At 41.1% G+C, this 21,747-nt stretch overlaps 1 protein-coding gene across 1 annotated transcript in view; it reads left to right on the forward strand.

The window, feature by feature from the left end:
• lrpprc (leucine-rich pentatricopeptide repeat containing) overlaps positions 1-21,747 on the forward strand; it is a 67,562-nt gene that overhangs the window by 18,485 nt on the left and 27,330 nt on the right. Inside the window, exons 15-25 of the mRNA XM_069179857.1 lie at positions 131-158; positions 2,604-2,661; positions 3,887-3,993; positions 4,519-4,596; positions 5,032-5,085; positions 5,631-5,744; positions 7,891-8,021; positions 8,962-9,047; positions 13,701-13,908; positions 18,973-19,097; positions 20,427-20,533. Coding sequence (XP_069035958.1) covers positions 131-158; positions 2,604-2,661; positions 3,887-3,993; positions 4,519-4,596; positions 5,032-5,085; positions 5,631-5,744; positions 7,891-8,021; positions 8,962-9,047; positions 13,701-13,908; positions 18,973-19,097; positions 20,427-20,533 — 1,096 coding nt within the window. The remainder of the gene's footprint in view (positions 1-130; positions 159-2,603; positions 2,662-3,886; positions 3,994-4,518; positions 4,597-5,031; positions 5,086-5,630; positions 5,745-7,890; positions 8,022-8,961; positions 9,048-13,700; positions 13,909-18,972; positions 19,098-20,426; positions 20,534-21,747) is intronic.

Below are 21,747 nucleotides of genomic sequence, written 5' to 3' on the forward strand. Positions count from 1 at the left end.
TCTGACAAGATTGCCCGTCATGTTTAATCTGTTACACAATGGGGACCTGGATTGTTGCGATCTATAGGATTCTCTTCCTCTTTCCATGAAATTGTTTTGCTGATTTCTTATTCTTTGCTGCCCCCTGCAGGTGTAATGATGTGGAAACCATGGCTAAGGTAAGACTTGAGCTGCTAATAGCAAACCGTCCCTGCTCACAACACAGTTGTTTTTACAACAGCAGGTGTTTACTGGCCTGTACAGTGGACTAACACAGTGACATCTCGATTGCAGGGTTCAAACAGGATTAAAGCTCTGGTCAGTTAACAGTGTTTATATGCATAGTTGGATTTTTATTTTTCAGTATTTTGATCTATGACTTAACAGTGACAATATGCAAGTTTTTTTTGATACAGCAGTTCAAGAGCTTTATTCTTGTCATATCTGCACAGGGGCCAACAAAATTAATATTGAATCCAATAGAGTAAAGATGCATGAAAAGGTATTGAGTTGGGGATTAGTAAATGGTGTGAATTGGAATGCAGAATATACATTTATTATCTAACTTAGATGCTTTGATGGATCATAGAACTATATTTGCCTTTAAAAGACAAGAAAAAGAACCATGTCTCATCTGTTGAAATGTAGGCACCTCTTTAGGTTAGCCTCCAACTTTAACTTTGAGAGAACCAAAACTGATCTCATAAATAAGAAATAAGATCTCTATATAAATAAGAAAATGGAAGACTAATTTGTATCCTGTTACAAAAACGTTGCTTCGGTAAAATGAAAAAACCAACATTGTTAACTGGAGCTGCCAGGGTTTTACATGGCAGCGGCACCAGAGCTCACTTACGCAGAAGCGGAGGGAGTTGGGAGCTGTGGATGCAGAGGGATTTGCAGAGACTTGGCGAACAGGCCTGGCGGCCGGCTGACTGGAGCAGTTCTGACAGGCAGAGCAGCAGGTCGATGGCACGGAGAGCAAAGTCCGAGCCTCTTCCTGGGAAATGAGCTTGGCAGCACTTAGCTGTGATTTTCCGGTGCACAAACTGCCCGGAACAACACGGGTCTCCCTCCTGCCACTGCCTGTTCATTGCACAGCGTCTCTTGGGATGGCTGCTCTTTGCACGCTAGAGCCAGGTACACTGAGGGGGCGTTTGATGTATTCAATTGTACGTCCAGGGTCATACATTACTGCTTCTTCAGTATCCGGAGGAAGAACAATTGCAAACGCTCAGAGACGAGAATGATAGCAACCGTTATTAAGAGGTTTCTACAGCAAGGCAACAATGCAGCTATGAAGCAGTGTGGTGATGGATTAGAAATAACCTTCTCTTTACAAAGCACTTTGTCTAGCTCACCACCGTTGTGTGAATTTCTTGGTAAACGCTAAAACATTTGCAAAAGAAAATCTTGGAGTTTTTTGGCAGTTTAACAAATATAGCAACTTTCTTTGAATCATACATGTTAATTCATATTCTTGTTTTTTTTTCTGTGGGTTAAAATCTCTGGTGATTTGATTTTTTTTGTAAGCTTTTCACTTTTCTTCGGTTGTTAATACTGAAAAGATAGCTTTAGAATTTGAAATAAAGATCAAGCCAGTTACAGTGCTAATATCCCATGCACATATTCAGCAGTGTACAAATGTGGTGAGGCTGTAGGGGTGACTGCAGGCAGGTCCTCGCTCCCCTGATGTGCAAGCGCTTGGCTTTCAGTTGCATGGCAGGCTATCGTTTGCACTGTACTGAACTCTGTGAACCGCGAGGCACTGGCCACCATCAATCTCCATACGCCGCAGGGCGAACAGCCTTGATTTTAAACTCATTCACTGCATATTGCAACACTTTCCTTCTTATGCACTTGTACATGTTTCATCCTTTGTCAAAGCAGGGGCTCTGTTGTGGCCGTGGGAAAGATTAATACAGTGTACATGCTGTATTTTTTATTTTGTATCTGGAACATATATTCAGAAACTGACTGGAAATAAAAGTTGCCCAAAACCATTTTCCTGGAAGAAGTGCCTTGTCCCCAAGCTGAGAAACCACAGTCGGATTGGATGAATATATGATAATGATGCAGCACTTGTCTGTGACATCGTTCAGCTTAATTCACTTTTTACTGTCATGTTCTCGTACTGCACAAAATGTACATATAGGAGTCTGTTATTGTGATTTATTCTCTGCCATTGTCACAGTACACTAGATGGTGAAACTCAGGGGGGCATGGGGTGAGAAATTACTATTTTGGGGAAGAACCATAGCTGTAATGTTACATTTCAGCAACGTACAGAGGTGTTTCCTTTGTGCAAGCATATCTGTGCATGCGGTACAGGGGCAACCATATGGAAAAGTGGTGCAGCAGTCTATTGTGAGGAAAAACAGCTATTTTAATTATTGCGTTTTCTTAAATTAAGTTAAGCAGAATGTGTTTCTCAGCATTTCTCTTACAAGTCCTGTATCCACAGCACTAGCTGGGCCTTTTATTCCCTTCTCCTCTTGCTACATCAAATGCCGTAATGTTCTGCTGATTAGCGACTGGGTTGGAAAGGAGGTTATTATTTTGCAAATTCAATTGTAGACAGTGTTTGTCTCTGCGTTGAGCATGTGATTATTCTGTCGTTCCAGATAACAGAGCTGCTGTACAGAGACGGACGCTACTGCCAGGCGCCTGCAGGACCCACTGGTAGCGTTTCAATTTCTCTGATTGTAACCCATCCACAAATCCAGCCTTCTGCGTAATGATGGGCTTGAGGGATTACAACAGTGGACGCACTGATTGCTTTTTTTGTTGAGGCTAAAAAAACGAAAACATCGTTAAAGCAAAGGGGTGGCGTTCTGTCTAGCCGCATGTATGCAGAGGGAGGTTGATGGATGGGGGAGGGCGATACCCAGTCACCGTGGCATTTGAATCTTTGCCTGGATGGTGGTCACTCTGTGTTATTACTCAGATTATACCTGCTTTTAAAATTCGGTCGGACCCCGGTGTTTTACAACTGACTGGCGAGGAGTCTGGTGGGTGAAATAGCAGCTATTGCTTGTGGGCCGGGCAGCAGTGTTTCTCACTGTGCCGTTGATTGAGGAAACGGACATGTTGCCGAGGAGCCCCATCCAGAGGCGGGAGGTGTTTAAGAAAAGTATAGGCTGCTGAAATGAACAGAGTGAGAGCGCGCAACGTATCTTTTTGAAAGTTACACATTTCATTTAGTGCCGTCCATCCTGCTGTCCAGAGTAGACCTGCAGTGTCTGGGTGGCTGTATTGATTGTAAAGTGTGGTCTGAGAAGGCGGAAGGGAAGTGATCACCAAGACAAGACGCACTCTGGTGGTGATGCTAAAGTGAAAGAGAGAGTTTTTTTTCCTGAACAATACAGGAAAAATACTGAGGGATACTCAGTACTGAAATAGGTTGCTATGACTTAACCTATAGATTTTCTGATGAGGAATATTTCAGTGCAGAATAATAGAGGTATAAATGGTATGTTGAGCTCTCTTGCAACTTTTTTTTTGTTGAACTAGGGACATATAGACTTAAAGCACCTTTTTAAAAATGTTTTGCTGTTAATACAGTTAAGCCTGGAGTAGCATGGAGACTCCAGGCCTTTGTGTGGCCTACATAAAGGGGAAACCTATTACTTTCATGTCTGGGTTTGTGAAGCTATCATTGCTTATAAACCCACGCTGCCTGTGAAGATGAACCCCCGCAATCACAATGTCTCCTTTCCCACATGATCCCTCGTGCCACCCCCTCTTTGTCATTTGCTCGACACCTTGCTGCAGCTCCCGTCGTCTTTAGATAAATCAGTCCTGATCACCTTTCGCAAGAGGTTGCGTTCAGCTCCTGCCTGATTGCACGCGTTTTCTTTTCTGTGCGCTTGTGTCCTGAAAATTGTTCTCTCTCCTCTCCCTGCAGAAGCCATTTCCTATTTTCTGTACAAGCTAATCGAAAGCATGAAGGACTCGGAGGTACAGGCCAGGGAGGAGATTCTGCGGCAATACTTCACCCAGCTCAAGAACATGGTATTGTCTCATTTAACCTGAGCACTAGACATCCTTGCTCAGCACTGTCTCACGTTTGTACTGCTGCTGAACACTAACAACACCATGAGATTACAGCGTATTCTGAGGAATTGTCTTGTGCTGCCACAACTGTTGTGTCTAGCTTTAGTAATATACCAAGCACTGCAGTTCTTAAAAACAAAAAGCTTCTTAGCGTTTAGAAATGGCAAAATTTCAGCACGGAACACATATGTACGAATTTGGGGATGAAGAGCCCATGTAAAGTAATTTAAATTATCGACCTTTGGGCAAAATGCGACTTTCCTTACTTCAGACAATCCAGTATCACAAGAACAGTGGAAAAAATACATTTTGGTTTTATTAGCTTGCAGCTGAAAACATTTACATTAATCCAGCAATGACACTGCATGTGTGTTTTTGTAAAGATGCTGCAAAATTGGTTTGCTTCGTTTCTCTGACATTTGTGTGATTTCAATGTTTAATAACGAGTAAGGTAAGAAAGTCTTGATTTTGTCCATTTTATAGAACATCACAATCCCAGCCAGCATCTACAGAGGAATTCGCAACCTGCTTGATTCCTGCCATGTGCCTGAACTCATTAAGGTAAAAGATGGAGGAGGGGGAAGCTCACGTTGAGTTTTTGGAAGCCTGTGCAAATAGAACTGGTTAACTCTTTGAATAAGTCCAAAATGGACAATTGCATTATGGCTGCTTCATAAAACCACACCTGGCTCGCACCATTCTCTCAGAGAAGCCTGCTGCAAATAGAGTGGTTAGCTTCAATTGTTTTTAAGTTAATTGGCCCGGTTCAATTTTCATGTTTTCTGAGGAAATCTAAAAGTATAGTTTACAAATTTTGATTGTGTTCACAGTATCAGTGCGATCACAGATTGCTATATAGTGACCAGTGAGTTGTTAGATCTAGTTCACATTATTGCTTTCAGGCCGGTAGTAATAAATGTTACACCAATTGATAAAGCAGCTTAGTTCCTGTTGTGCCTTTCAAAGAAGTCAAATTTGCTCCTTATCTGTTTTTAGGATGTTCTGGTTCTAGTTGATGAAAAGGACATTACCACCAATAACATCCCCAAGGTGAGAATTTTTCAGTTCTCTGAGATTTCTGTGTCCTGCCCTGGGTGCAGCTGACAGGAATGAAGATAATTACTGTTTCTCCTAAAACTTGAAATAGCGCTGTTCTTTTCTACTGCTGCTGATTAGCCTCGTGGGTGGTAGATTTATCACTGTGTAATTGATTAATAAAGTACCTAGATAATTTATCACGAAAGATATATAAATGTTTCACATTTTAAAATCCCTGCTGAAAACAGTTGGGTTATTAAAGGGAATTAGCTACTTTCAAAATGTCTTTTATTCTGCATCTGTGTATTGCTCATGGTGTAGAGGAAATAGTGTTTTTTTAAAAGAAGTAAAGATAAGTACACAGAATTCTTGCCCAGTAAAGAGTGCTCTGAGAAGATTACAAGAGGTCCATATTGTGTGTATGAAGGTATAAAAGGGTTTTGGAAACTTTGGGATCTTTTGTGGTGTTTTGGTCCTTATTACAACATTTCAGCTGTAGAGTGCAGACAGGGTACTGACCTGACAGCTGCTTTTGCGTTTGCTGTTGATTTTTCCAGGGGATGGAAGTCAGGGTGTCTGCTCTGGAGACAAAGCTGAATGAACTGAAGGCTGAAAACAAGCCTGTTGGAGACATCCTCAAACAGCTCATCTTGGCTCTCTGTGCTGAGGAGGTAACCTCACCTGCCTGTTTCTTTCGTTAATCAAGTTTTTCCAATTAGTTTCCTTCCATGCCAAACATTTTTTTAGAACTTAACTATATTATCTCAACTCCAAATTACCCTCAGATCTATAGTTTCAAAAGAAAAGTGCTCTTTGATAGTCTGCATGGTTAATAATGTCCTCAGTCATTTCAGGCCCCAGAACAAGAGTACTTTAAACATAACATAAAGCAGTGATTGCAAAATAAATAATGGAGGCTTACTGGATCACATCACATGTCACTACTTTGATGGCTAAATGTTCCTCTGAAGGGATTAAATGAAATAAAGATTTATGTCTTTTTCAGTGGGTCTCCACAGCTAGAGATGGAGCTATCTTCTTGTAAAAATTACAGAGAAATTCACTTCTAGGTCTTTAATGGTGTGGGCGAAAAGCTACCCGTCTTCATATTATCTTTTTAAAAAACAGTATGATTTTGGGCTACTGTACATAATGATGAAAGTATAATAGCAGTCCATACCTACGCTTTTCTTTTGAAGTCATTTGCATTCACTAAAGCTCTGGTGAGATATTCCCTGTCCGCCTAATGGGGCGCTTGTATTTTTTTAATGAATGCAAAGAAGTGCATTAGAGTCCCGTTGTAAAGCATTGGAAAGATGTAAGGCTGTGTGTGGAGGCTTTGTTATTAATGTTTCCCATAGTGCTTCTTGATGGGTAGTGCCTCTTGTCCCACAAGTGAAACCGTGAAAGTATCTCTTAATCTTCTGCACTTAGCGCACAGCGTGGCACTGATATGCCACCTATCTATCTCTCTTATGCAGCTCCCAACTTGATGCTAGCTCAGGAAGGCGCTATAGGCATTCAGCACTGTGTAATACTGTAGCGACGGACAATCAGAGCCAGTCTTTGCACACCAAGTGTACTTCATTAAATCTGCCACCATTTTCTGTTAGAATAAAGTAACTCTTCGCCAGATATGAGAATGTCAAAAACAGTAATATTAGTATTCTTAAAATCTTTTAAGTTACATAATGGGGGGAGAATTCCTTCTAGAAATAAATATACAGATGTGTCAAATAGTACATAGTTACCTGACAATGTTACCCTTTTATGCATCGATTATGTATTTACCTGTAGTTTATTATGCACCAAGATGTATACCTTCTGTGAATCATACCTGTGCTATTCACTTTTTTTAAAGCCTATCCTTGATTGAAAAAGTATGTCGTAGTGCGTGCCTGGTTACCTGGTGTCTATATTTAGCAGTGGAGTGGGTGTGGTTAGAGTCAGTTCTGTAAACATCAAAAGCTTCACAGGTACAGATTGTTCACCTGAAAATTTGCCATCTGGGTCCAGTGTTGTAGGTTACAGAAGTAATCCAGTATTATAGTTTGGGTCTTGACTTCGTCTGTAAATTGGTTAATATTTTGACCACACATTCGTCTTCAATTAGCATTTGCATTACATGTAAAACTCACTTTCTGACTTCATTAAGGGGCTGACAAAAATTTTGACATTGATAGGCAGTGGCTGGGTGTGTTAATACCATCTGACATGGCTGCAGTGATTTAACTCCTGATGTCCGTATGTGATGGGCTGTGTCTGTTAAAGCAGTAATGCTACTGGCTTCTGCTACTGTCAGTGTTTACGCCATGATTGTGCTAACATGGATTAATGTGGCTGGGTGAATACGAAGCATATTGGTTTAAAGGATTTTTAGCCTAATTCTTATTTTAGACACGCTTATGGCGTTTATTTAAAATGTCTGGACCCCAAATAGAGACTTGGAATTACTTGCCCACAGGTCGGCAAATAGGCCAACGTATATCATCATCCATTCAGCGTGAGCTTTGCTTGGACAAAGAAAAAAACTCAAACCCAGCCAGGGAGGAATTTTGCAACGTTGTTCTGTTTTGCTCTTGAAGGCTGGTGACAGTTGAAACACTTTCAGAAAGTAGGCTCCCCAAGTAAAGACTCCATACTGGAATTTGGTTACCTCCACTATAGAGCTTGTTTTGTGGGGCCTACTTCAGTTCCATTCGCATTAGGTAAGAAGGAAACTCCTGGAAAAGTCTATTCATACATTTTGAATAGAACGAAAGTTTTTTTTATTATTATTTTGATAGTGTTATTTTCAAGTGTACTTTTTCGTCTCAGAACCTGACCCGGGCCTTGGAGCTGCGGGCACAGCATGAAGCAGACATGGTTGTTGGCGGATATGCAGCCCTCATCAACCTGTGCTGTCGTCACGACAATGCTGAGGAGGCACTCAACCTGAAGCATGAAATGTGAGTGCGGAGCACGGTCTGTGGTCTGCCGCACACCCCCCACCAAATTAAACTGCTGGGAACATGAGCACTGTATTAATGTTTAATCTGCAAGCCAGGCAGATCAATGGAATGCATAGGAATATTAATGTAGAGATTCCTCAACCCTCTGCTTTTAGAAAGCCAGCCCAGGCTGTAAACTGACAGCTTGTTCTGTAGACCTACTGTCAAACTTGCAGTTTAATTGCATTCACCATCAGGTTGAATTTTGATCCTTTTGCTTATTCTGTTATTCTAGCAGGGGCTTCTGAAATGCCTGACATACTCGTAGAGCTCGGGTTCTCAAGTACCACTCTGTGTTTGGCTCAGTACCACCTGCATTTAAAATGGAAAACTGGACTTCAGTAGTTTTATTTTAAGGATCTAAGCATTGCCTAAATATATAGGCTGTATGTATGTAGTAGTTAATCAACACTCATCATTCTTTTACCTACCCGCATCAGTAAATTGGCTGTCCTGTAGCTAGAGATTTATTTAAAATGCATATTTCCTACAGCATTATTATAAGGATCTTCTGGGTTGCCATTGTTGATCAGAATCTCTTGTGATGTCATTTTTGCTGTTGTAGTTTTCAAGATTTCCAGATGTTTCAGGGGTGGATGGGAAGCTTAGCTATTTAAAAAGATGAAAACAATGTTTTTTTACAGAATATTTAGATACTAAAATCAGTTGTTAAAGCGGTAAAAAAAATCCTTTTATCAAAACAACCCATTCTCTTTGATCTCTGAGGAATAGTACTTGTTTTATGCTAATTTAAGTAGTTTAAAAATACTAGTTTTCGCAAAATAAAAGATTTGGATGTAAAATGTTCTTCAGTTTAAAAATTCCAGCACAGCATTGGTTTGGTTAAAAATATAGATGAGTATCTGCTTGAATTAATAAAATGCTTTGTATGTTTCAGAAATCGAAAGGACTCCTCTGTTGCCCTTGATCCCAATAAGTACATGGCACTGGTAAAGGTTCTAACTAAGCATGGGAAACTGGAGGGTGAGTTGTCTTTGCTTACTGTTTAACATGGTTCAGCAGTGTGTGTTTGCAGTATTGCTTCGCTGAGCCCAGCATCTTTCACGGGTGACAAGTATAAGCTCCATAAAATTCAGATACAGTTGATACAATATCATATGAAGAATGCTTTTTACATTTCTATTTGGATTTGCAATATTGTGCATGCCAAAATTATTTTTAAATTAAATGTTAAAGGTAGAACTGCTACATGGTTGAGTTTGGCACTTCAAATGCAATTGTCCACCTGCATTTGAGGTGCTTGTTTAGTGTGATAAAGCCTTAGATGGCAAGATTGCAGTCCACATTCAGCAAGGACATGGGTCACCTGAATGGCAATGTATTTCCTGAACTACCTGGTATTATAATTGTTATGGAAACTCATCTCTGCTTAAGCTGTCACCTGTCTTTCCTCATATTGTTTTGTGAATTCAGAGGTATTTTGATCCCATCTTGCCCACGGACATGTCTTTCTTGCTACAGTAATGATAATTCTCTTGTCCTGGAACCAAATCAAGCTTCTGCTGGTTTTGTTTCAAAATTCTGTTTAGATGAATGCTATCATATCATTCCTTTGCACTATAAGATTGAGAATTGAAGAATCTACACGTCTTGAAATGTATATTTTTATGTTATCAAAGGGTGTTCTCCTGGAGTTAAATAGCAGTTAGGAATTAAAAAAAAAAAGAATTATTATTATTTTTTAAATTGGGAAGCCTAATAATGCACACATTTGATTTTTGAAATGTTCACTGTTCAGTGCTTTAATCTGTATGTGTACAGTGACATATGCATATGGTGCTCACAAATTACAGGACTCTTGGCACTTTAACAGAATTTATAAAATCGGTCTTGATACTAATGGTATATCATGTCTCCAAAAGTGCTTGAACATTTCACATACAAATTTGCATGTGAATTCAACCAGAGATGCTTCAGCAGTCCAGCCATTAGTTTTAATGGCTTGGCAAGCTTGTCATTTACATTTGCACAGCTCAGTGCCTTTGCGTTTCCTCGGCTCGTTTTTAGGAAAGTAGCTGTTCCAAATTGAGTTTGAAGATCATGACTTGTGGCACAGATTGTGCACTGTGCCTAAGTTAATGGCTTTGTTTCATTTTTTTACAGTTTAAAAAAAACTGAAGTCAATAAACATGACCCTGGTCCAGGATAAATTTAATATATATTTTATATATAATGTTTTTGTGACATTTATTGTCTCTCTATATATGAAACTTAGCCATTTTCCATTTCATATGACTGTCAAATTTGTAGGAGGACCCAGGAGCTGCAGCTGTATCTTTGTAGATGTTATTGTATTGTTTGCATATAAATACAAATTATTTAAAACATTATATGTAAATAGGCACATTGTTTTGGTTGCATGAATTGTATTTGTGTTCATGTACTCTGGAGATGGTTTAATTTTTGTCATTTAAATGTGAATCTCGAATTCCTTAAAATAATAATCAAGTGTTAAGTGGACAGAGTGTCCTTTTTTTAGGAGAAAACTCAAAAGAGCCAAGGAGCTTTGAAGGTGTAGTCAGTGCATATTAGCATCGAGAGGCAGCTGTAAGTACTGCGAGAAACTGGAGCCTTGGGAAAAACAGTGGGCTTGGCGTACATTAGTGTTTTATGTTGTTTTTTAATCCTGAGTGGCGTTTAAACACCTCTGGAGGCCAGCGTTTAGCACTCACTGAAACGCAGCTAATTGAACACGTTCAGTAAATATGCAGGGGGACAAATTTAATTACTTGGGAGATGGTCCTTTTTAAGAGAGGGTGTCGAGCAGGCGGCTGAGTCAAGTTAGCAGAGTGTGGGGGCCGGAGCAGGGAGATGGGAGGGATGGCCCGGTGTTGCCCCTCACCTGGGCCTCCCCACAGTGCCCTGCCCTCCTCCAGCAGCTGTGACCTTCACAGCCCACGCCAGCTGACCCCGGCTCCGGCAGGCAGCAGGTAGACACAACACAGGGCCACCCAGACTGAGCTTCAGGTTATTTCATTATAGCTCAGACTCTAACTGGCTTTTGGAAGTGTGGTTATTTTCAGAAGTGCATGTGCAGGGTGCTTTTAAATCATATCTGGCCTGCTCCCACTCCAGCATCATAACTATACCATGAAGCAGTGAACTTGGGTACAAGTGTAGAATGAGAGCATGGGCTCTCTCAGAGGGCTGGATACAGGTATACTGGTGATACTCTGGCACTTGTGGTTGCCTGGTCCAAGGTGAATTGAATATATATTATTTTATATATACTGTTTTTGTGACGTTTATGTCTCTTTCTATATATATATGGAACTTAGCCATTTTCATATGTGTTTCATATGACTGTAAAAAATGATGAGAGCCCATAAGCTGTAACTATCTTTTTGTAGATGTAACACTGTGCCTCATCCTATACAACATTAATGAAGAGGCTCTGCATGGTTCATCTTACTTGTTAGGAAGTATGCATCTTAGATGGTGCTCTTGGCCAGTCCACCATGGCTTTCTGTACTGAATCCAAAAAAGGTTCTCACTCATGTCGCGGTTAGCCATGGTAATTTACTGTCAGTTCAGTTCTTATTTACTTACTGTGTGCTGTATCAATCTGCATCCATTATGTTTAGAGAATAACACTGTTAGCTATCTGCAGAGCCAAAGTAAAGTGTTGTGTAAATGTTGCACTGAATGTCAGGAGGAAAAAGGCTCTGTTATCATACTGTAAAGATTGTAAACTTCTAAAAAACACTTACTCAATCCTTGCATGAACCTTTAAATGACATCTATGATTTTAATCCCTGCTGAGCAGATACTGTTATTATTCTTCATGTATTTCCATTTGGAAACTGACCTAAAGTGTTGCACTTTAAATACCATGTACATCAAATCAATGAATACATCAGGTCCAGTGCCAACATCTAGTGCTTTTTCCACAGCTCCATTTCTTTCTAGTCTCCAAAGCAATTCATTTTTCTTTTTGACAGCTGAATCTAATATAGTATACAACTGTGCAGTAGATATTAGGACTTGACAGTAGGTTGGAGTAGATCATGTCTGATTTATTATTTTTACATTTTTTCCAGCATTTTGGGGTATTTCCGTCATTTAAAAATGCCTGTGATGTCTGTGTTATCCTAGTCTGTAGTGGAGAACATTTTTCTTGCTGAAGCTGTACTGAAGTTACTTTATGCTTTATATGATGTGCATCAAGAGTTTAGCGCCCTTGCAACAGGTGGATTTTGAGAACTTAAAGTTTTCAGTGGTTTGCTTTTGCAGAAGGCACATGTTGCACATGTTCTGTGTACATTGTATATTGACATTCCCCGTATGAGGCAGCTTCAGCTCTTTTTTTAGGGAGCCTTGTAGTAACATGTTATGTGTGCATTCTTTGCTTTCAGATTATTTGTCAAGAGTAATAAAAGTGCACAATGGTGATGATGTGAAAGAAAATTAGGATGCCTCAGTGTTTCTGGAAAATTAAAACCTGGAAACTTATAATCTAGTCCCCAGAATGTTGCATAGTCTTACAAAACACAGGCCACGCATTTCACTTCTGATACAACTTGAAATTAATTTGAGTTTTTTTGCAGGCCTATTAGAAGTTAAGAAACTGTTGTTGGCATATTTGCCGATCTGAAATGCTGAACCTTGTGACGTATTGTCTTTCTCTTTAGAATGCATTAGGTTTTCTCCTCGTATTTCCAGTCTTATTCATTGCTTCAGTATAATTGGCAGCCTTATAAATGGGATTCCAATTGAATACTTGAGCACATGCACACAGACACTGCTTAAGACCGGGGCATTTTGCGCTGGCACAGCTTTGATAATTAGTATCGACGGTGCAAACAGACCCTATCGGTATCAGACCATTAGTGTGCCTCTAAATACACTGTAAACACATCTTAATTATCTGGCCCCATGACAAACCATCTGCCAGGGGAGACAATGGCGCTATGTGGCAGATGTGAGCTCCGGATGATAAAAGCCTCCATTTAGCTGGCTCCGAATCCCAGGGCCGGCGGCCGGGGCCACCGTGGGGCACGCTGGGCATACTCTGCCTACCTATAATTTGTAGTCGCAGTTGCAAAGAAATGATAAAACCATGCTATTGTGGGGCTCGGTAATTGTAGTCTCGTTTAGAAATGCAAGTAGTAATTAACTTGAAATTGGCATTATACGGTAGAATTTGCATTCCTGCTGGGTGTAAAATGCTGTTTTAATAGCAGTTTGTTTTCCCTACATGAAATTATCTAAGGGCCTTTTATGCCTCACGTCCCCACCCCTGTCTCTTGTTCCTCTCTGTCACTTGGTCCCTCTTCCTCTGTTGCACTTGTCTTTCTCCCCTCCCTCTGCTACAAAAGACATGGTGGAGGGCGATTTCTGATTTGTGTTCAGGAAAAAAAACAACTTTAACCTTAAAATCCTCTTGCTCCTCTCGCTGCCATCGTGTTTGTTTTCTTGGGTGGGTAGGAGCCATAGGGCTTCATGTCACACTTGCTGGCCCTTTACGTGTTGCGGGGAACGGCGGATGTGCAGGAGACTGAGGCCCAGTGATAAGCCAGGCAGATTTGGTTAAGGTTAGCGACTCCCTGCGCTCTCTGCCGCAGTGTCTGGCTCAGCGAGAGGTCTGATCTTGACGTCTGTCCTTTCCCTCTCCAGAGGCCGTGGACATCCTGCGGGAGATGAAGGAGAAGGAGGTGCCTGTGCAGGATACCACCCTCAGCTCCTTCTTCCACATCCTCAACGGGGCAGCCATGCGGGGGGAGGAGGCAGCCATCAAGCGGCTGCAGGAAGCCATCTTCTCACTAGGCCTCGCCAAGCCTTCTGCCAATCTCTGCTCCCCCCTCATCACCCTGTACCTCGAGAGGTGAGCGCGTGCAACGTGGCCTTTCTGCCTGGATGTGTGTGATGGAGCAGAAGGGAGCTGGAAACTGGAGCTGGAGGCAGCTCCAGCTCGGTCCTGGGCCTTTGGGCTGGTAGAGAAAGGTGACGCAGATCTCCTGCAGAAAGGTTAAAGCCTGTGAAGGTCCCTTCAGGTCCAAGTTCTAGATCTACTCCATTTATGTAAAAACATTTGCGGCTTTACACTGCATTTAAAACACTTGTGATCCAGGGCATTTATTCTGGCAGTTTGCTTATTGGGCACAACTACTGTTGTCATTTTTCCAGGACTAATTCTGGAGAAACGAGGGCCTGTTTTAGGAAATGGTTAGGAATCTTTGCATTAGACTGTTCTGATTGTGCAATGACCATCTGCCACAGTATTGCTGTCGGTCTGGGAAGTTGATACTAAAGCACATAATGCAAAAATAATACTGAGCATCCAGTATATGTTGGATGTGAGGTAGATAGTTTTGACGGAGAGGCCCACCTGCCTTCAGACTTCTGGGACAACACCCTCTCACTGGAGCAACTTCTCTCTCTTGTAATGGCTGCAGCAGTCTTGTCCCCCCTTCCTGTCCTTTAATTACTGCTCATTATCTTTTGTTCCTGATTTAGCGATGGGTATCAATGCTCACTAAAACGCAATATGCAAATACAACAAAAACCCAGCCTCTTTAAGCTGGACCTTCACCTCCGTTCAGGTCTATTTGTGAGAACAGCTTTTAAGTAGATCATCTCATTTGCATGTTAATTATGTATTGAGCACTAATTGCTGGATTTGAAACAACACGCAATAAGTTATTAGAGAAAGGGGTTTAACTCCTGGCCTCTGACTGGCTGATCCCCTCAGTGAGTTCTGCACTAGGGAGGTGCACTTTGAGAGATGGTTGCATTTATTAATTCGCTCACTCCTTGTGGGAGCTTTACTGAGTTTTTTAACTGTTTGAAAGGCTGTATCTTTTCTTGTTTTGGTGCTCCAACAGCCAGAGTTACCCACAGTCATAATAAGTAATAATGAACTTCAGCTCCCTTGTGCATGCAAGCTGAACAGCTGCATCTGGTGACCAAAATTTCTCATCATTCTGTTAATGTTAAGTCCAATAGAAATTAGACACATTTACAATGTAATGCAGGGCCCTATGCTGCCGAAGAACTTATGTCCTTTACTTCATCAAGAACAAGTGTTATAAAACACAGCAAGACAATTTACTGTTATACATCATTAGGTACTGTTCTGCAAACTCCACACGGCAATTGAAATCAAAGTATCAAGGTAAGTTTATTTAAAGCAGCAGTGAAAAAGAAGAAAATTGCCTCAAGCTTAAGATCAACATTTTATCAACCCATAATCAACTTATTGCCAAAACTCCTTACCTTTTTAGTAAAGTGATTTACTCAGAGAGACACCAATTGCGCTTGACGATATTGGGCTCCGATTTCCTCTTTAAAGATGTTGTAGACACCTAAAACTGCCCTTTCATTAACTTTACTTTCCCTTACTTATTCATCATGCTTGGATTTTTCTGGGGACAAAGAAAATGTCACTTTGGTGATACCATCTCATCAGAATGTCATGCATAATGACTTAATGAGTACTGCTTACGAAGATTCACTGTGACAGTGAATGAGCTTTAGTGTTTTGAAATTAAGCAGCAGATCAGCTTTGACTGAAACAGTATTGGCAATTATATTCTCCAGTCTAACAAGGCAAACAAAAGAAAGTGGCAGTAACTTATTTCTTTATCGAGAACTGCATGTAAAATAAAGTTGACGCTGACACCAATCTCACTGGAGGTATCTGTCAAAAATTGCCATTGTTTGTATTTTTGTATTTTTAACATCAATGAGTAGTGTTACTTAAAACATTGAAGAAAAACTGGTTTCTGTATGAAAATGAGTATAGCTGAATGTCTTTTTAAGTGGCATTCTAATTTGAATAGACTCTCACACTACTTTGAGTTGTTAATGATGGAACGGTTTTAGTCAAGACAAAATTAGTTTGATAACAGGAGCATATCAGGCACCAAGATTTTCCAAAGGTGATGGATTTGAACATTTTTTTTTTCCTTATGTAGATTTCTAAATCCATTTTAGGATCTTTGCACGTTGGATCTGGTTTATCATTCTTTCTGTGAAAATTCATGCTGAATGTATTAAAGCTACATCAGAAATATTCAAAATATTCTAATAATTGTCAAGAAAACACAATGAAAACAATATTAAAATTGAATAATTGTATTAACAGTTCTTTTCAAAGGAACAAAATTGTACACTCGTAATAGTTTTTTTTTTATTTTGTTTTGTTCAAAAAGATACAATTATATTTAATTTATAAGAAACATGCCCTCTTCCATGTTTCCAACAGTCGCTCCTCTAGATGCATCCTGTCTGTGGAGTACGAAAATCTGGCTCCTCCAAGTGCTTCCAGTCTATAGCTTTTCTGGAGCTCTGGGTACCCCAGTGTAGCCCGTTTGGCTTTTGTACAAAATGTTCATTTTATGTGCTTGTTCTGCTTTGGTTGTTTAATGTTAAACACCCCTAAGAGTTACCAATATGTGTTCCTGATCTACATATTGGTGTAAATTACTGACAAAATTGACCAGTTTGTGATTGGAAGTTTTTTGGGCTATTGAGTGCCAGCTCTTTGAAAGGGTCTTTTGTGGGGTGGGGTAGGTTTGATTTCCTTTGACTTTGTTTCCAAGTAAAAATGAAAATGCATTATTTGAAGGCAGTGTCTATACCTAGAAACATATCGTTCATGCCTAGCTGCACAGCAATACACTACAGTAGTATTAAATAATATCCAATACATTTTATCTGTTTTTCTGTGTTCTCATATTTACCTTCTCATGTGAGTTTTTGTGTTCAGCTACTCATTACATGTGCTTCCCTGGAGCGGCGCAGAACACATACATGGAACTGTAGGAAATTGTCTTCCAAGCAGATGATCAGTTGCTAATGTCATTTTAAAACTGGTCCGATCTCATTGGAATTGGTTGATTGTACATTTATAGATGCAAGGTGTAATAGGAAATATATACGCTTTTACTTTTCTTCTAACAATTATACACTTTAACATTAGATGCAGGTTACAGAACAATGTGCAAAGGCCCTTAACCTGTTGTTGTCATTGTCCTTGTCAGCATTTTCGGCACTAAAACTGTTGAAGAGGTGTTGAACTGCCTGACTCTTTCAGTAGTTTTCATTTTAATGTCATCAGTACTGCGGTGCATAACTATTTCACCTTCCCGATGAATGCAGCACGATGATCAGATCTTTTTTTTTTTGTCAGGGATCACTGGGTTATAATTAAGCTGCTTTCACGGCTGTTTCTTTTTCAAGTATGATTGATATAATGACAGTTTCCGTATGCCTGTCCCAGGCAGCTGACACTGTTCTGCGGTCTTCAGCGTCCATTTTCTCTCTCTCTGTCAGGGGATGCAGATAAGGCTGGTAATGTAAATGTGGCATTTTCTCTTGAACAAAAGGAAACTGGGGAAATGAGCTATCTTGTCTAATCATTCAGTTTTCTTAACAGAGAATACTTGCAGCTTTTCGACTTAATTGGCTGGAAAGTACTTGACAAGTGAAGTCGGTGACGTTCGCAGACCGTGTTTGAGTAAATGTTAATGCAAGTGACAGCTAAATTGTACCTAGAGAAATTATGAAGCCTTCAACATGGTTAATTCTTGGTGGTGGTTCTTGTGGGGCGGCGGGGGGGGGTAGTTGTAATTGCAATACCAGCTTCTTGTCCGATGCTTGTGAGGGCTGATGGGAATTCTTAAGTGCAGCAGTGGGATGGGGGGTCATTGTTGAGGTGACCGAAAAACGCTTCTCCCTCTGTGGAATAAGTTTGATTTTCTTTTTCCTTCCCTGTTCAGTTGTGAACTCGGCCTTCTTTTCATTTGCTTGCTTGTTTCTCTACATAATCCCCCTCCCTTCCCACATCCCTAACTCACAAAAACTCGCCACTGTGCCACCTACGCCTCTTTCTCTCCCTCCCTCCCCCAGCATTTCCAGTCTTAAAAGGGCTTTTCAATCAGTAAGCCGTTAGGTGAATAGCCACTCGACTTCAGCTTGATGCATAATGTTGGTGCACTTCATTTCAATTAAAACCAATCGCAAGAGAGCTGTGTTTATGTAGTAAACTTAATAGTTTTTGTTAATTTTTTCCCCCATACATAGTTCCTATATGAAATGGAACGTGGTATGTACAAAGGGTCAGGATGGTGTTGTTTTTGTTAGAATTTCATTGCCGTTTGTCGCTGCCGGGACTGCAGTTCACTAGCAGAACTAAGTGCAATGCTTTAGGAGATGTGGTGTTTTTTTTCTACCGAAGTGAAATTCATCTTGAATCCCAGCTATGACCTGTCTGCTTTGACCTTTTGTGTGATTGGCACTGTAATTACCCAATCACAGGACTGACACTTCTTTCAACCTCTCCCTGCTTCCCCAGTCACAATAGAGAGATCGGAGTAGTGTTTTATTCCTTTTGTCTCCCCCATCACCTTGTCATCGTATTATGAGAGCTGCGTGGAGAGAAGTGCGTATTTAAGTTCCTAATTCTGTTGCCATATTCAGCCAAATTGCGCAGCTGGGGATCTGGAGTAAATGAGGGCAATCTGGGAGTCAGCGCACTGAGATCCAGACATGCACTTTTACAGACCGTGTGTTAATAGGCAAGAACTGACATTCATATTATTTTAACTTTCAAGTAAAAGAAACTGAACATGTTTTTTTTCTTAAGCCTTTTCAGATTAAGACATTTCCTGCAGCGTCATGTGTATGTATTATACAATATAGTTCATGCCTGCTCATTTTATATTGCTGCTCTAATGTTAATCTAAGCGTCCTACATTTTAAGATGCTGTAACCAGTCATCTTTTCTAATGTTGTTAGGTAATTCAATGAATGCCTCTGACATCTCCCTACGTTTTGTTTGGGAATTCCACCTTTTGCTCCTAGCACTTTCTAACATCGGTAAGGAATTTAAGTCTTTATCTCTACGGTCATTTTTATAATGCGTTTGTCTTCGCAATGTCTGCAGGGATGACCTATCGTCTGCATTGGACGCTGCAATGGACTGCCACAGGCACTATGGCCACATGCCTCGCTTTCATGATGTGTTGTGTGGGCTAGTAGAGAAAGGTGACACAGATCTCCTGCAGAAAGGTGAGTATGAACTAACCACAGTAGCCCCTTGCTCTGTGAGCTTTTATAGGCTTCTTTCAAGATCACCCATTCATATAACCTAATGTCCTCCAGCCATGTCACCTTTGTTCTCTTCAGAAATCTCAACCAGGTTAACCTTAGATTCACAACTGGCGACTTAATACCTACTAAGAGGAAAGGAACAGCTAGTCCTGCATACTGCCATGTCTGTCACTTTGACTCATGAGCTCACCACTGGTCAGGACAAATGGAGAAATTCTATGCAAAAAGCAGATGGAAATGTAAACACAGGTAGAAATATAGGTTGCATTAAACCGATATCAATCCTAGGGTTGATGCAGATTGTTGTATGTACATAAGTTTGAAATGCATGACACGATATTTGCAGTGGAAAGACTGGATCAAAAGAAAAAATAAAACAAATTCGACTGTAATAGCATAAAGGAGCAGCTTGTTCTGTTGTCCCTGCATTTCAGAACTGTCTGCTAGATTATCATAAGCACTGTGGCTGTTTGCTTTCAAGCTCTGACCTTAAAAGGGTCGAGTGCTTTGTGTAGCTTATCTAAGTGGCTGTGGTACTGAGGAGAGAGTGCAGTCCTGTGCCCAAGGTCCAGTTTGATACTCCACTGAGTCCTGCCCTGTGCCTCTACCCACTTCATCAGTGGAGTTGAGCCCCCCCTACACCTCCTTCCCTTCACCGTCTCATTCTCACTGAGCGGCCGAGAGCCATTAACACCGCCGCCGGGGCAGGATCAACGCCAGCGGCTCCATGGCATGGAATATTCAGATACGGAACGTAGACTTTAGCAGGTTTAAAAAAAATAGTAAAAGCACGCAGTGCGGTTGTGTTTGTGGGATTGTAGTGTTCTTTCAGACCAATCCAGACTCCCGTTTTTCTTTTTATGAAAGGAAAAATGCATGTGCTGATATTGCTAATATTGTGGATCTTCGAGTTCTGTCTTAATATCCCCTTAAACATACAGATTAGCCTGAAGGGTCACTATAGTTTCCATCTTTCCTTTTCGTTCTTTCTTATACCCCAACACATTTGCTTTATCCGACATGATGTTTGTTGGACATCGCACTTGTCGTCGGCTCTGAGGAATGGAAATCGAAAATGTCCCTTGATTTCAACATGGCATTGGCACAAGTGAGCAAAATCTAAGTGGCCGAGAGCTTAACGTCGACATGTGGGGAGTCTGCCCCCAGTTGTGGGGGTTCAGTTAAAATGTCAGCTTAGCCGTCCAGAATTCAAATGAAAATCCCTTTAAAAAGCGTGCTCGATCTGTGGTTTTCTTCTCGTTGTGTCCCTGTGGCTCCTGCGTGCAGCGATGGATTTTGTGAGCCAGGAGCGGGGCGAGATGACAATGCTGTACGACCTCTTCTTCGCCTTCCTGCAGACTGGGAAATACAAGGAGGCGCGCAAAATCATCGAGGTGGGATTTCTGCTATTGTGCCCGATGCACATAGCTATTTAAATCCTTAATTAGATTGCTGTAATAATTTTGACTTTAAATTAGATTTAGACTAAATCCTAACTAATGCAATTCATGCAACACAATGGGCCCAGGGAGAAAGAACGGGGGGCTGGAAGGAGGGGGATCAGCAGTTAGGTACTGCCTGGCCACCGGTAGTGAAGAGTGGGGCCTTTATTCTCCTCTTATATAATTAATAGTTGGAGCCCAGTTTTTCTCCTTATTGAATTCCCATTCTTTGCTCTGCTCCCAGGTTAAGCAGCTGTTACAGAACACATTTTTTTATTTGCATATTAAATCTTCAGATTGCATTTTTGTGTGTGTGGTGGGGGTGAATTAAGCTAGCATTCCTCGGTGTTCCTTCCTGCAGCGGTGTTAATCCTCTTTTCCTGGGAGTCTTTTATTGTGGCCTCTTCTTGGGATGATGGGATGGGGGGGGGGCAGGGGGGGTAGCAGAATTGAATTCTGTCAAGCAGTCAAAGCTCAGGTTGTTTACAAGGCTGCTTGTCAGGCAAATCAGCTAAACAAGCACTGTCTGCCCCTGTACTGCATAAAACTATATTAAACCAGGCTGTTCTTGCCTTTAATATCCTAAGCAGCTTAGCAGATTGCTTTAGGTGACAACGTTACCCCTTGAGGATTAGTATAGTTTATCTACCCTTGATTAAGATTTTTTGATTTGTTGATATTGATAAGAAGTCAAGAAGGGCTCGAGTGTCCTGACCCTTTGCACATATTATTCTTAGTGTGCGTTGTCCTCAGGCTTGGCCTGTTTGCCCCTTTTCAAGTGAGGAGCTTAAAACAGACTACTAAAATGACCAACAAGCCCCCAAGTGGATATTACTGGACATGGAAAAAATAATCACGTCCTACACTTCCAGGGGGAAGGCAGCTTTGAGACGAGAGAGAAAGTCGGAGATGAAAGTGGAATCAGCTCACTTCTCACCTGCCAGTGCCGGTGGTCTGAGAGAACTGTATGCATGCAGGCTATGGTTGCTGCTGGAAGTGGTGTTAGTGGGACCAGTGGGGGGTGCCCACCCTGTGGTCTGTGTGGGTCCTAATACCTCGGTATAGTGACAAGGACACTATACTGTAGTGTGCGCTGTCTTTCGGATGAGATGTTAAACCGAGCTCCTGACTCCCGGTGGTCTTTAAAGATCCCCGGGCGTTTCTCG

The sequence above is a fragment of the Lepisosteus oculatus genome, chromosome 17 (assembly GCF_040954835.1).
Source record: "Lepisosteus oculatus isolate fLepOcu1 chromosome 17, fLepOcu1.hap2, whole genome shotgun sequence".
NCBI classification, from domain to species: Eukaryota; Metazoa; Chordata; class Actinopteri; order Semionotiformes; family Lepisosteidae; genus Lepisosteus; species Lepisosteus oculatus.